A 16,328-nucleotide genomic window follows, 5' to 3' on the forward strand; every position below is an offset into this window, starting at 1 on the left:
TAGACCATCTCCCTCTCAAGATGGCGTCTGCTAAGTGTACTGGCGGAAGTGAGGAGAAATCTAGCGTTAATACTCCCTCCACTCAATCAGCAACAGCTGTGGTGGAACGGGGAGGAAACGCGAGCGATAAACAAGGGGAATTAGCGGGGTAAGAACAAAGTTTCGATTTTAAAACATCAGTGTAATTCCAGCAGTTATAGTTTAAATGCTACCATTAAATTGGTAGAGAGTGCAATGAATGAGCAGAAGACTTTAGCGGCGCAGTGCAAGTTTAAAATCAGGAAGAACAGTGACAGGCAGTTAACATATGTTAGCTAGCACCTAAAGGCTACTAGCAGCATTATCCCATATGCAGACTCTGCAGTGGGACCTGAAGTGCCAATGGGCGCAGCATCAGGGGAATGTTTCCGACGTTGTCCAGATCTCGGCGGGAACTGCGCACTAACTGCAGTGGTGGCTCATGAACCAAGATTGGGTCAGAGGCACATACCTCTGCCTTACCCAACCAGATGTGATGGTGGTGACAGATGTGTTACTCCTGGGACAGGGTGGCCACCTTGGAGAGGCTGAGATCAGAGGCATCTGGTCCCTGGCGGAGTCCGGTCTCCCTATCAACCTTTTTGAGCTCCGAGTGATCAAACTAGCACTTAAGGCATTCATTCACTCGCTCAAAGGGAAAGTAGTGCTGTGTTCACGGACAACACTGCCGCCATGTGGTACTGCAACAAACAGGGTGGGATGTGGTTGTAGACCCTTTGTCAGGAGGCTCTCCACCTCTGGGCATGGCTGGAACATCAGGGCATATCCCTGGTGGTTCACCACCTGGTGGGTTCTCTGAACGCAAGAGCGGACAAACTCAGCCGTTGGTGCCTGGTCGATCATGAATGGCGTCACCATCCGGCGGTGGCGCAAGATCTTTTATTGGTGGGGGGAGCCTTGGTTAGATCTGTTCGCCTCCTAAGAGAATGTCAGCAGTGTTGTGCGTTGGAGTTTCCAAGACGACGCTGGCTCGGCAATGCTTTTCGTTGCGATTGGAGCTTCGGCATCATGTACCCCTTTCCACCTATCCCACTTCTGCCTAGAATGCTCAAGAAGATCATGCATGACCGGGCTCCGGTCATTCTTGTGGCTCTGGATTGGGCAAGAAGAGTCTGCTATGCTGACCTTATTGAGCATGACCATCGATCCTCCGATCAGGCAGTCCCTTTGGGAAGATCTTTTGTCGCAGCAGCAGGGGACGTTTTTTCACTCGAACCTGTACAGTTCCTACCTTCTTGCGTGGAGATTGAGCTGTGGCAGTTGACAGCTTTGAAGTTATAAAAGTCTGCCCCCGAGCTATATTGAAAGGAAAAGAGCAATGGGGTGAAGTCTACATATAACATTACCTTTACACCCTAGGTTTCGATCAGATCCGCCAAGGGAGAGAGGTAGAGATTGAAGTAATGGGGTCTCAGGGCCGATACCTGTGGTACTCCACACACCAGCGGTATAGATGATGAGGAAAAAAGTTGTAGATACACACGTTGGGATCTACCCCCCCTTAGCATTTGACCCATGAACCCAAACCAACTGCGTAGTTTTCTACAGAAACTGATCTTAAACCTACATTGGATAGGTCAGGAGGCTTCTTGGGATTGCAATACAAAAGCACCACTTAGGGGGGATGTTTACTAAGATTTTACACCGTGTTTGCATCACAAAAGTGACGTAAATCAGTGCAAAATCTTTCTTTTACAATAACATAAAAGTAACTCATATGTGTGCTGCTTTGCATTACTTAGTGCCAAGAGGGTGTACCATGGGTGGATCATGGGCATTCTTATGCAACCCCCCAAGGTTTCTGACATTAAACCCAATTTACTAAATAAAGTAAACAATTTAGCATCAGAAAACTGCGCCGTTTTGAGGTAGGCACAACGAAGGAGAAATGTTTTCAATTCTCCTTCCTTTTCCGACTTTGTACGTGCGCTGCACCGCACCACACACATACAAAGAGGGAAAATGTTTTGTCAGTCTATGCATAGTATTTTGTACTGGAAGGGTAGCCTTCCAGTACAAAACCTATGTTAGACTCACAGAGACACCCTTGCACTGTGGCACAAAGGTCTCTCCATGGTGTACAGCAGCTGATTTCAGCGCGGCGCTAGGGAACGGGGAGGACCAGTGTCGTATTTCAGTAAATTTGGCGCTCTCCTCCTCTTTCCTTTTCACGCAGCGCAGCATTTGCTGGGGCTGCACCGCATTGCACTAAAAAGTGGTGAATCTGCCCCTAAATGTGCCATCTTTACATTAACTGTTGCTTGAAGGGATAACATCCACTCCACCATCATAACCAGTGACTGGCGTTCACTGACTTCTCTACTGCAACGACCCAGAAGAGATGACACTGATTCTCGCTCTGATGAAATGAATGCGGCTTGGTATGAATTTCTTGTAGTACACTGTAGCTGCCCAGACATTCATTCCCTGGGTAGCATTTGGTTGCCATGATACAAATATTAAAAAGTAGATCAGTGGCAGTCTAGAGGAGAGCTGCATGCCAAAGCTTCTGAGTGGGGATGCCAAGGAGGAAGGAGAGGTGGGTGGCATTACTTAAATGCCAGAATCTAAGGGCAAAGGCAAAGATGTGGGACATGATGCTGCTGTGTGGGGATTAAGGTGACAAATGGGTGGCCCAACAGTCCCTCATCTGCCAGCAGGCTCTAGATAACCAAACCCAAGGAGAGGAACCAGGCATGGGTTTTACATCTGCCCGTCTGAAGAAGAGATACCCAACCAGGAGACCCTCCTACCCCAGTCGTTCGGAACAGGAGCCGGTACCTTTTGCGCTGATGCTGCGGAGATCCGTGATCTTCATGAGAATCTTTGGGAACATGTGAGGCTTGCTGGGTCGTCTCTTCCTGATGTAGATTTTCAGTGCTTCGAGCAGCGGCTCTTGAAGTTTGTCCACCTTCGTTGGTTCCTCAAGGTCTTGTCGGTCTGCAAATAAGATGATCAGATACATCAATGCTAGGCGCCTTGTAACAGAGCCCCCAACCCTCCCCGGCGACTTTCCTCCAGCAAAGCCCATAACTGGCTCCTTGTATGTTTCCAATCCCATTAGGAGGGTACAGAAATGTCAAAATATACCTGGAAGTTGTGGACACAGATTCTACCCTAGCTGTGAGGGCCAAGCTGCTAGCTTCAAGTGCACAGTTGAACCAGAATTAAATGTGAGCCCTCCCCAATGCATCTCCCACCAATGGTGACACTGTCTGAAATGTAAAAATCTGCAGGCGGTAGTGGACTTCACATCACGCGCATGTTTGGGGACAAGGCAAGGCCTGCACAGGTAGAGAAAGGCCAGCATGACTGAGCTTTGCAGCACTCGTCTCATGAACATTATTTAGTAATGCTGTAATTCTCAGAGCCAAGAGACCCACTGAGAGATTTGCTAAGGATTTACGCCATGTTTGCATCACAAAAGTGATGCCAATAGGCGCAAAATCTTTTTGTCCGATTTACTTTCCAACACTAAACTTGGTTTGCGCTGGAAATAATGTAAAAGTAACACAAAGCAGCACATAGCGCGGCTTTGCATTATTTAGTGCCACGGGGGCGTACCATGGGTGGAGCATGGGCGTTCCCATGCAACCACCCAAGGTTTCTGACTCTAAACCAAATTTAATAAATAAAGTAGATAGGGTTTAGCATAAGAAGACTGCACCCTTTTGAAGTAGGTGCAAGCAAGGAGATATGCCTTCATTTCTTCTTCCTTTTCTGCCTTTGTAAATGTGCTGCATTGTACAGCACACATACAAAACAAGATAAATGGTTTAAGTCAGTCTATGCATAGTATTTTGCACTGTAAGGGTACCCTTCCAGTACTAAATGTATGCTAGACTCAGAGACACCCTTGCACTGTGGCACAAAGGTGTCTCTGGTGCACAGCAGCTGATTTTTGCGCAGGCGCTGGGAAAGGGGAGGAGACTGCCATATTTCTATAAATATGGTGCTTTCCTCTCTCCTGTTCACGCAGCGCAGCATTTGCGGCTGCTGCACTGCGCTATGTGAAAAAGTGGTAAATCTGCCACCCAGTTATTTGGTAGGTGCTTACGGTAGTCCTTGTTTTTGCTTTGGGCAGTGCCTTGGGGCAGCTCTTTTTGCAGTACAGAATTACTACTTTTCAAACCTTTCCTAAATTGCTTGGGGAATTTTTAACTTCCCCCAAAGTATTCCAGGACTTGAGTTGGAGTAGTAAATAAACCTCCAGGCTATATCAGGGAAAGTTGTACATTCTCCAAATATTGAGGGACTGGATTTAGAAGAGTAAAATTGCCTTCCCGGCCTCTGTTAAAGCCTCGGCTGCTCTGAGGCTATGGTTTAAGGTAGGAAACTCTATAAAAGTGCTGTCAGTCATTCACTCAGGAGGCCCTGGTCTCATCAGGGACACATCTTTGTATGAAGACCTCTTCTGTAAAACTCCTCTTTCTAATTAGCCCTCTCATGCGACCCTTGTCTTTCCAATGAGCGTTCTTGTTATTTGAAGGAAGACCTCCCACTACTGAAAACTCTACTCTCCATGACCATGAAAGTGCTTTCCCAGTGTGTTCTTGTGGTTGGAATGCTTGCCTTTTTTTATGCAGTATTTTCCATGTACTTGTGTTTGGTACCCTTTTGTAACATGCACACACCACTTGGCCCTTGTAACACACGGTTTGCTACCTCTCACGTGTTTTTGCCTTTGATACCTGCACAAGTGCCACCTTTGCCTTCGTAACGCGTGTTCTTGTGCCTGAGTGTCTAGCTCATATTGCAGTATTTTACCTCAAACTATACCTTGTTTTCTCTTATATCCTGCACACTTGTCACTTTTTCCTCTTGTGCACTCCTTGGTTGCTCACAATTTTTACTACCTCATGTGTTTTATTTGCTCACAATTGTCAGTTTTACCTTTTGTAACGTAACGTCTACTTTTGTAATCGGTTCCTGTGTAATGTTCTCATCATGTATCATTTGTGTTCCTATTGTGAAGCGCTCTGACGCCTTCGGGTAAAGTCTGCGCTATATAAAAATGCATAAATAAATAAATAAATCCAGAGACACTCGTCTTTCTAAAGAGGACCCTTCACTGAACCTGTCAGTCATGAGTGCAGACATGTTACCACTTCTGTGCACTCTCAAACCAAGGCTGAAAGTTTAATGTTAGTACACAAAGCACAAAACATCGTTTTAAATTGAATGCACTCTGTGTAAGTGGCTCTCCATTTCAAAACAGAAAGTTTGACATGTTTCCCTATATTCAATTTATATATTTTGGGCCGCATTTATCAGGGCTGTGTGTCGGCGTTGTGCACAGAAAGTCACACATACCTGCAAAAAGTCTTGAACTGGTGTGATGAGGTTTGGGGTGGGGGGTATTGTATGTTTATTGTTTATTTTTGTTTTGTTCTATTTGCAAGGCCTTTCATTATTCCTTTTACAAAGTGAGAAAAGTGGCAAAGTCATGATATTGTATATTGATGTTATGGAAGCCTTTGGGTTACAGAGCTCCGCTTTATGTGCATTTGACAAATAAAATATGCTTTAAAAAAAAAAAGTCTTGAACTGGGATTTACGTTCCATCACAAATCTTGATGCGCGCTTGCAAGTAGACCTGAAGTACAGCAAAGTAGAACTTTGTGTTGCGTTCCTTCAAGGGGTATACACCTCTTTTATTACAGGCCAACATCTGAGAAGTTTTTTTTCCTCACACTTCAAACTCTGCATATGTGGTGTGCGGTACAGCACAAGTACAAAGTGGGGAGCGTTTTAAACTATGTGTAAACATAGTACTTTGTACTGTAAGTGAACCTTTCCTGTTCAAAACCTACACTAGACATCACACACAGCCTTGTACAATGGAGCAAGGGTATATGCATGGCACAAGGCAGCCTTTAAAACATACCAGCGCCAAGGATGACATCAGCAGCGCCATCTATCCCTATCACGCATTGCAGCAACTTTGCGTGATGCGCTGTGTTGCATCATTCCTAAGCAAATCTGGCCCTTTGTCATTCAAAATGCTCTCCCGTTAACTTATGTAGGAAAAAGCCTGGGCCAAAACAGTGCTTAATTTGAACCGGTGGTTTCCAATGTTTGGCCGCTGCACTTAATTGCCTGACCCTGCACTTATGACAGCTGCCACATGGTGGCGCTGTTCGTGTACTTTAAAGATGAGCCGAAAAACTGTTGTTTGTTAATTCTATATACATCAAAAACAATTTACGCCGACCACCCAAGCCATTCTTACAGCTTTGGCGGCCTCGAACAGTCTAAATTGTCACACTTGTAGCAGTGTGATGGCTAGTAGTTGTGTAAGTACAGTGGCAATGTCCGGTTAGGCATGACGTCATGCCAGGTGAGCGTTGTAGGAGAAGGAAATTCTTTAAAGAGTCATTTTCTCTTTGGATTTCTTTTCGGTTTTTGAACCTCAGGAGCAGGATCGTTGTCGAGGTGTTTAAGGGAAGCTTTTTCAATGTTATATACAGGTCCTAGTTGCTGCTTATTTATCTTATGCAACTAACAACCACTGACAAAGCCAATAGTCTTGGCTTGTTGTAGGTATGATGTTACTTGTATCATATATATGGATGCAATGAGGAAAAAAGCAAAATGTAAGTCGGGCGGCACACTATGCTAGGTACAGATTTTTATCTGACGTGTTTTTAAGCCACGCCCTACATTACATTGACCACGCCCGTTTGAGAGATGCCCCCCCCCCCCCCCCCCCCCCCGTTTTTTCATCCCACTTAAAACCCTGTGTTGAGCGAAGCCCTTGAATCAAAACCTGCCTCCCTTCTCTGGGCACATCAAGGTAGCCTCGGAGTGCCGGTGGAATGCTGCACCCACGCGGGGCTCACGCTCACCAGACCGGCCTGGATTTAAACTTTACGACACTGAGCCCCACATATCGGGCGTTGTTACCACCTGCCCCGGAGGCCTTTGATTTGTGATGCAGATGTCCAGACACAGAGAAGGGCGCCGGGAGACAGGCTGAGAATGAGCAGCATTCCTGAGGGCGGTAGGCCTTCAGTGTTAGAAGTAGACCCGAAACCAGGGCGCTCTAGCAAGGGCTCTAGGCGCTACATGGCAATTATTGGGAGACTCGTGTATGGGGAAATCGGGCGCCAGGCTGATAGCCCTCATGGTGTGATAGACTGGAGTGAAGACACAAGTGAACTGACTCTGCTCCAGCCCCACCGGCCTTTCAAAGGCAGCAGAAAGTATTGGAAAAAATCCTGATTTGCCTATGGACCGCTTAGTGCGACTGCCAAAACAAACACCGCACATAAAACTAAAGAAGCGCAAACTGTGCAGCATTACAGTACAGTAATCGATGAAAGGGTATATAATCAATCTACAATTAAAAACTCGATCAGACTTTCCAATGGCAACCTTTCAAAGAAAATAAATTCTTGACAGGGCTGCTTGATACAGAACTAGTTTCGATCGTGATTCGAATTAGAGTCCTGAAATACCTAAAACAACCACACGATGGCAGCAGTGAATTAAAGATGAAGGTAAAACATATAAATAAACACACATGGCCCGAGCTTGAGCGATGATGCGCGCCTAGGTTCAAGCAAAGGACAAACAAAAAAAACAACAGCAAAAAAGTGTGAAAGCAAACTCCAATGCCTGATTCATAGAATTTTACCCTTGAAAATTGGATTTTCGCTCACGGATATTCCGCCACTATGGTGTAATTTCCTTGTTCTCTTATCTACAACACCGGTAGTCTGAACTCTCATATTCGAAAACGCTGTCATACGCGACAATCACGACAAAAAAGAGTTTTGGTGAAATTGAGGGGCAGATTTATGTTGGGAAGGCGCCACGTTTGCGTCACGCAACTGCGGCGTAAACGTGGCGCATCCCTACGACCCATTTACAACGTGACGCATCTGGGAGATGCGTCACGTTGTAAAGCCCTGCGCCACTTGTGGGCGTTCCGGGGCAGGTGCGCCTCGCAAAAGTGGCTGTCACTTTCAGGCCAATGCTGCATCAAAACCCTGCGCCTGCTTGAAGCAGGCATAGGTCTTGACGCAGCATTGGTCAGATAGGGCACCCCTGAGCCTTGCTGGAGCTGCGTCGCGCTTGCGACGCAACTCCAGCAATGCGCCACCTTTACGGCACAGATGCGTCATGCATCTGTGCCGTTTTTGCCCCATGGTGCGTCGCATTGTAAATGCGGCGCACCATGGGTGGCGGAGCAGCGGCGCAAAATAACTGGCGCATCCCTGGGGATGCGCCAGTTATCATAAATCTGCCCCAAAATATTTGCCTTAAATCACAAAATTAAAGCGGGAAAACCGCGATTTAGCTAGATTTTTTGCTTTCACTCTACAAACCAGCAACACAAGATAGGAGTGGGGACCACAGGCGTCTTGCAAGGTAAACATAGAGACCGTTTACGAATCAGACAAAAACAAACGCTGGCAAATGTAGTAAGTCTGGCCATGGAAAGTAAGCACTTTACTAATTGCTATAAAAAAAACATATGCAGTAGGCATTAAGAAAAGTTCAAAAGAAATAAAAAGTAAAGTTGCTGACATTTTGAGTTAGAGTGCATATGTTTGCAAAAATAATAAGCAAAAAATAAATCACCCATAGCAAAAATAAAGTCAAGCAGACATTCAGTCACCAGCTTTGGCAATTAAGTTAACTGATTTATAAGTGGCTGAGCACCGGGGCAAAAGGCTGCTGAAAGTGTGTGGTGTGATGTGGTGTGTGAAAATAAAATATGAATGACACTTGAACAGACCAATGGATGAAGAGGGCGGACCGAAAGCCCTTCTAGGTGTGTATTAAGCAGCATGATGATTGCAAGGGAGCACTAAATCTGGTATTTGTAAAGCGCAAACTACTCACCCCTAAGAGTTTCAAGGCGCTGGGGACCGTCGGGGAGATTAAGCGAGCTATTGCCCAGAGTCACATGGTGCTGAGCTGAGCTGCCGCCGCCGCCGATCGACCCGTGAGCCCTGCGCTCCGTAGTCAGCCGCCCTGGCCGCTGCGCCACACCTCTCTTCCTACTCCCACCCAATGTCTTTCCCTCAGAATGGACTCGGTTTGACATCCATACGTCATGTAACTCTTCACCCAAGTGAGCAACTATCAAATGCACGCAGGGTCCCCATTTTGATTCCCAAAACTGAAGTTATACTAATCCACCACTAACACTTCGGGTTACAGAGTAGCATGCTACTCGCTGAAAAGTTCTTCAAAGCCACGTCAGGTGTAATAAGCGCTACATAAATACAATTACAATTATACATAGTTTAGTCAAGCTCTTAACTAAACAGCCATATTTATCCTTTAACCCTCCACGGTTCTCGTGTGCTCATGACGAGCTGAGCTCGTCATGACCGTTAGAACGCTCAGGTGCGGGGCGAATTCCCCTGCTGTGCTGGGCGTTCTAAGGAACGGGCGTGGTCATGACGACCTCAGCTCATCATGAGCACACAAGAAACGTGGCTCAAGACGAGCTGAGCTCGTCATGAGCACTGGGGCGCTGTGCGCGCCCCCCCTTTCCCCCCAGCACAGCGGGGGAATCGGCCCCGCGGCCAAGGGGTTAACATCAAGGAGCGTGTGCATCGTCTCACCACAAGAGGGCACTTCAGGTGAATAGGTGGTAAGTTAAAGTGTCTTGTTTTTGTGTAGGTGGGTTGTATGAGTTAGTTGTACACTACTCTAAGTAGGCCTCAAAACGCTGCGGCGGTGGGGAGGGGAGTCAGTGGAGAGGGAATAACATAACATAATTTGTAAAGGGTACGTTCACCCAGGGGTATCTTGGGGCTGAATAACAGATGTTTATTGTTACGCAACTCAATGGGACTCATTTTATCGACCTCAGCAAGATGAAAGGCTGAGTGGACTGCCGGGATTGGAACCTGTGATCAAGAGGTCAAACACAGGCCCCTGCAGTGGACTCATTAGTCCAGTGAGCCACCAGATTCGGCAAGAAATGAGAGGACAGGCAGGATACCGAGATTGAGGAAGAAACCTTGTGAATGGAGTTGGCTTCCCTAAAATACTGGCATCTCACCTGGTGGAGTCAGGAGAGATAGCATGTAGTGAGTTGTTACCTGCTCTACAGGTGGAGAGGGAGGGGGGAGAAGAAGGGGGCAGCAGGAGAGGAAACGGGGCAGAAGGGTAAAAGTGCGAGGAATCAAGGGCTGTATTGAAATAGAAATCATGGTACACTTCTAGGGGTACTAGGGCAGGCCAGAGAGGGTTCTCTGAGGAGGAAGCAGGTTGCCTCCCCTCTACATAAACTTTGCTCGTTACCTTTTGGACTTTTCTTCAACCTGATTAACACCTCCCATGCTCATGATGAGCTGAGCTCGTCATGAGGCACGGTGCTCCCATGCTCATGACGAGCCGAGCTCGTCATGGCCCGTGGAACGCTCGCACGCTGGGCTAATTCCCCTGCTGTGCTGAGCGTTCCATTAAACGGATGAGCACCAGAGCACCGTGGCTCATGACGAAGCTCGTCATGAGCATGGGGGTCGCTGTGCGCGCCCCCCGCCCCCCAGCACAGCGGGGGAATTACCCCCCGCAGCGAAGGGGTTAACTCTGTGTAAAATGAAGGTCAAAGACCCAGGCACCAAGAATTTTGTCTGTCACTGACAGGACATCCTTTTGATATCCTTTCTGTAGGTAACCCTCTCAGCCAATAGGAGGGAGCCTCCAGTGATTACCATGTCTCTGAAGACTGGAAAGTGTAATTCCAATGCTTGATACAACTGTCTAGCTCTTCACAGCATTGCAGATGTCTAGTCTCTGTCTGCAGTGGCACTGTGGACAAAAAACGATGGACTGGAATGTGACCCCTATCAATAACCAGTGGCTGAGATTAATTCAAGAATTTCAGCCATCACAATTTCCCTTATCTCTTCACAGCTGACTCCCCACCATCCCATTCACCACACTGGTGCCCTCCTGCAGCCCTCCTCAGTCGCTTCCGCTTATGTTGTGTCTAGGCCCTGCGCGAGACAGGTCTTATACGCTTAGCTTATTTTCTGTTTCATTAGCTTGAGGTGCAGCCTGAAGAATTGTTTACAAATCTATGTAGTCCATGTATTACAACTGCTGAAACTTTTGCTCTTTTTCTGTCTTACTTTGTGTCTTTGTAACTGAGATATTGTCCAGTGTTTTCACTTTTTTCTCTAATCCCTAGCTCCCAATGTTATTAAGCTTCTTTTCGCTGTGTGAAGCGCTCTGATGCTCTTTAAGCCCTGCCTGCTACGTATAAAACCTAAAACTAAGGCGCATATTTACAAGCCCATTGCCCAAGCGGAACATCACTTTTTTGACGCTCCAGTGGTGCACAATAGTGAGCCATTTTTACAAAACCCAAGCAAAGTTACTCTGTGTGGCTTTTCATGGCCTTGTAAATATGGCTTACGCTGTGTGAACGGGGCGTTCCATGGGTGTTGCTGCGGCTCTTCCCACTCAACACCCATGGATTCTGATGCATTCCCAGATTAACGAGGTTTTGCAAACCTGGGAATGCATCAGAATCTAACGGCTTCCCAGGGGAGGCATATCAGTGGTGCAACGAGGAGAAATGCCCTTATTTCTCCTTGTTTTTCCTCTTTCTATGTGTGCTGCATTCTGCAGCTCACATAGAAGGAAGACAACGCCATTAATGATTGTTTTTCTGCAAGAAGTTATCCCTTCCTGCACCAAAACAAGCATCCCTGCAACACAGGCACCCTTGCACCACGGTGCAAGGGTGCCTGCATTGGCTCTAGGCAGCCTATTGTGCGCCAGCGCAGAAGAAAGCACAGGACTGCGTCGTGTTGTAAATGCAATGCATCCCTGCACTTTCCTAGTGGCGCAGCTCAGCGCAGCAAGATGGCTTGCAGCACCGCGCTGCACCATTATCTTGTAAATATGCCCCATAAGGGGCTAATTTAAGAGAGCCCTGTGTCACTTTTGCACCACATAAAGTGGTAGATGTATGATGCAGGCCTCTCATTGCGATACATAACGCCACACAAAGCCACCCTGTGGCCACATAAATGATTTGATTTTGAAATTTATATATGATTTGATTTTGAAATGTATATAGCGCTCGAAAGCCCAAGGGCTTCTAGGCGCGATGCGTCCCATATCGCTCTGCTGCCTTACTCTGTGCCCAGGAGGCGTTCCATGGGCTTTGCGGTGGGTTTTCCCACAAAACACCAATGGAAATTGACGCTGCCCCTGATTTACAAAGTGATGCAACAAATCCGTACGCCTCGCGAGGTGAGGCGTAATGAGGTGAAATATGCTAATTTCTCCTCATTTTTCCTCTTTCCATGTGTGCTGCATGCCCATAGAAAGAGGAACATGCCTCGTAGGATTGTTTTTGTGCAGGAAGGTGGCCCATCATGCACAAAAACAACCCTGCCTACAATGGAGGGTGCCTACGTTTGTGCGAGGCTGCCAAAGTGGTGCCAGCGCAGGCAGAAAGGGCAGGAGTGCACCGTATGACTTAAATACACTGCATTCCTGCCCTTTCTCTTTGACGCTGGGAAGCGCAGCAAGGGGCCTTGCTGCGCCGCCCTATGCTGCGCCGCCCTATGCTGCGCCGCCCTATGCTGCGCCGCCCTATGCTGCGCCGCCCTATGCGGCGCAGCCCTATGCCAAAATGCCATGAATAAGGCCCTCAGTGCATTTGAGTAGCACTGGACACCCACTCAGCTTGTGATGCAACCAACTCACCCCAATCATTACTAGCCTTTTGAGCCACCAGCTTGTCGGTGATCAGCCTCCATATGCCCGAAAGTAATTAACTTGTTAAACATTTAGTTGATGGGTTTGATGCTGCTCTTAGTAGCCTGCCACTTGCCTCGCTGAAGCTCAGACGGCAAATACCAAGGCTGTGTAGTTTTGATTCCAGTTTGCGCCTTTTTAACCCCTTCGCCGCGGGGCTAATTCCCCCGCAACGCGGGGGGAGGGGGGCCGCGCACTGTGCCGCGGTGCTCATGACGAGTCCAGGCTCGTCACACAGCACGGTGCTCGTGTGCTGGTGACGAGCCTGGGCTCGTCATGACCACGCCCGCGCAATCTAACGCTCAGCAGAGCGGGGGAATTATCCCCGCGTGTGTGCGTTCCACGGCTCATGACGAGCCCAGACTTGTCACCAGCACACGAGCACTGTGCTGCATGACGAGCTTGGGCTAATCATCAGCACAGAAGGGGTTAATCCACCACCGGTCGCTCCATGCTCGTTTATCTCTCTTTTCAATGTTCGTTTTTCATTCCCGTGTTCTCCCTTTCTCACTGCTTTCCTCTTTTTCTCTGCCCGTCCTCCGTCTCCCTTCGTTACCTTTCTCTCTCTCTCACTCGGAGTCAAAGCCTGATGGTAAAGAGTAAGTCCTGTGGCCGTATCATACATACGGCGCATTTTCCTTGTTTGCGCCGGGCTCCCCTTTTTAAAGGTGCTCCCAGCACAAACCAAGCAAATGCGCTGAATTAGAATGAATGTGCAGCTGTCCCCCAGGGCAGTGCATTCATGTGGAAAACGGCACCGCTGCTTAGAAGCCACTCCGTGTTTCACAGTGCAGGTGGCATCCCGAGGGACTGCACCTGACTGCAAGGGGATTTCACTGGGACTGTGGGACCCCCTGTCTACCCTTCAGAGGGCTGCGATCAGGGGGCCTCCTGACAGCTTCTTTGCCTCTGCGCCCACGGTCTCTAATATGGCGCAGGCGCAGAGACGAAGGGATTCCCTCATTTGCACGCCCCCATGGAAATGAGGCCACGCCCTCTCATGATAGCACTGGTGGTTTATGCGCGCCGGCGCTATTGGTAATACAGAAGGGGACGAACAAGCATCTGCGGACCCTTCGGTAATACCAAAGTGCCCTGGGGGCACGCAAAGCGGGCGCAAGCACCCATTGTGCCCCTGGGGCACTTCTGCAAGGCGGCCCCTGTGGGGAACATCCTTTACAACGCAACTTTTACCACGTAGTGCCTTTACGACGCAACTATTACAACGCAAACCATTACAACGCATTGCGCTGGGGGGGGCGCTCTAGGATAGGGAATAGATTTAATTTACTATCCAACACCTTTCCTAGTGTCCACGGGGACTGGAGTTGGAATAGTAAATTAAACTATTCACTATCCAGCACCCCAAAGCGCTAAGCATTGTAAAGGCATGCGTTGTAATGTCATACATCCGGCCACCATATCTAAAAATGTACGCCGGAGCCCTTCAACTTTATTTACCGACTCAAATTAAGCAGTGCCTCTGAGGGCTGTTGGGTCTGAATGCATGGGGACGGTTTGTGAAATTAAACGCTCCCTGGTAACCGGTGTGTTAAAACAGAGGGCAGGGTCTTCATACTAGAGCCGCTCAGGTGGGAGGTAAGTTCTCTATTTCAAATTGAGGTTATTGCAATGGCAGGTAGGGCCTGTCAGGGCTTCATCCTCCCTCCAGCTGTCTCCTTCCTACCAAGCACCAGCATCCTACTGCATCATCCACTCTCAACATTCCAGACACCAGCTCAGACATACAAGGAATGGGACACCCAGCATTGTACAGGGTGTGCCACAGGGCTCATTCATGCACAGGCTTTTGCCCCCCAGAATTTGCTAGTCCTGTGGGGAGGTGCCACGGCCGGGAAAGGGCAGGGTGCAGTCGCTGTTTTTCGTAGACTGCCTCATCCTCTAGAAGGACTTCCTTGAGATGCCATCACCCTTACCTTCACAAATGAGACAAATAGCGCTGAGAAGGCCCGTTTCCGTGTCGTCCATCTCCAAAGGCAGCAGTTGATTGGCAAACGTGAAGACCAGGTCGGTGAGTGGCCCGAAGCCCGCGTTGTGCATCTGGGTTCGGTTGAGGGTAAGGCCGTCGGAGAAGGTCATGGTGTCCTGCTCGGGGGTGTACCGGGTGCAAATTCGCAGGATCTGTGGAGAACGAAGAGAGCGCGTGGTTACACCAACATGGACGAGGGTTTATGCACAGAGCCTGCCCCTGCCCCACATGTCAGCACATCTCTTAAAGATGGAGTGTAATGACAACAGCATTGATCATCAAGCATTGGCGCAGCCAACATTTCTGCCCATAGCACACTAGAGGAATGGTTAACTTTTACATTTTTTAGAGCAAGCTTGTGTCATAGATATAAAATGACAAAGAGAAATAATGTTGCTGCATAAACGTGGAGACAACCTGCTTGCAATAAACTTGTTAATAATAAAAAAAACATTGCATATACATTTCCTAGAATACTATACGTGCATCTTAGCAGGCAGGTGTATTTAGAACCGGTATAGAAACCCTTTTTAGATTTATTGAACAACAGAGCAAAATGAGATACTTAGGGGTGAAAAGAAAATGTACCATTTGCTTTTAATAACTGCTATCTTTATACATAGTTCAAACCCTGTGATGACTAAAAGCAGAGGCCAGGAAGTCTCTGAAGACTTGAACCCAGGCTCAAGAAAGATGCCTGAATCTGGGTCAGCTCACTGTCCTCTTGACCCCTGGAGCCACAATGACCCAAGCTTTCATGTGGCTTCGGCCTGCCACTCAAGCTGTAACTTCATATGCCCAGAATTAAAGACCTACAAAAGGGGGTGGTGATGGACGGAGCATCTGAACCAATCAAACACTCACACCCAGTCAACTGATCTGGGTTTAATCCGTCACCATTCTTTAGCCCACTCTGCCACCCCAGTTCAGACATGGCCATATGCAAATCAGTCTGACCCTGTGCCTCATGGGAACAGCCTAGCCCGAACTGCCAAGCCATGTCTTCCCTGGACCGGAAACAAGCTTCCGAGGACCGGTTTCTGGCATTACAGCCGTCTTCAGCCCGGCTTGCTTGAGTCCAGTGGCAAAGTGAGCAAGGGACTCACGTCTGAGCATACCCTGCCAACTTATGGCAAACAAAGTGGTACAAGAATTAAAGACCAACATTAACCCTTGATGTAAAACAAGAGAAGTGCCCTTATAGTGGCTGCATTGCACACTGTGAAACCCTAAAACCCGGGATCAAACCCCGCTTCTCCTCTTGACCAAATTGTGTGATCCTTGGAAAATACTTCAGTCCATGAAGCCTTTTTGTAATTATTACAAACAAGAGCACCATCAAATTTCATGAACTCAGGATCTATTCAGGGCAAATCACCTCTTGTGTTTGATGTAATAGGATATAAAGGTGCTCCACGTTTAATAAGATACAAGGCCACATATAGGGTGCACATGACTACTGACTTGCATTTTAATTCACTGAAAGCACTGTTGTTGGTGCAGAGAGTGGGAAAGCAGGAATGTTTCTAAGTTCATATTTAAAAACAAGCAATGG

The 16,328-nt window shown here is 47.9% G+C and overlaps 1 protein-coding gene across 1 annotated transcript in view; it reads right to left on the reverse strand.

Annotated features, from left to right (window-relative positions):
- RARB (retinoic acid receptor beta) overlaps positions 1-16,328 on the reverse strand; it is a 419,484-nt gene that overhangs the window by 34,818 nt on the left and 368,338 nt on the right. The window contains exons 6-7 of the mRNA XM_078663972.1: positions 14,721-14,925; positions 2,821-2,979 (exon numbers count right to left, since the gene is read on the reverse strand). Coding sequence (XP_078520098.1) covers positions 2,821-2,979; positions 14,721-14,925 — 364 coding nt within the window. The remainder of the gene's footprint in view (positions 1-2,820; positions 2,980-14,720; positions 14,926-16,328) is intronic.

Source organism: Lissotriton helveticus, chromosome 10 (assembly GCF_964261635.1).
Source record: "Lissotriton helveticus chromosome 10, aLisHel1.1, whole genome shotgun sequence".
Lineage (NCBI taxonomy): Eukaryota > Metazoa > Chordata > Amphibia > Caudata > Salamandridae > Lissotriton > Lissotriton helveticus.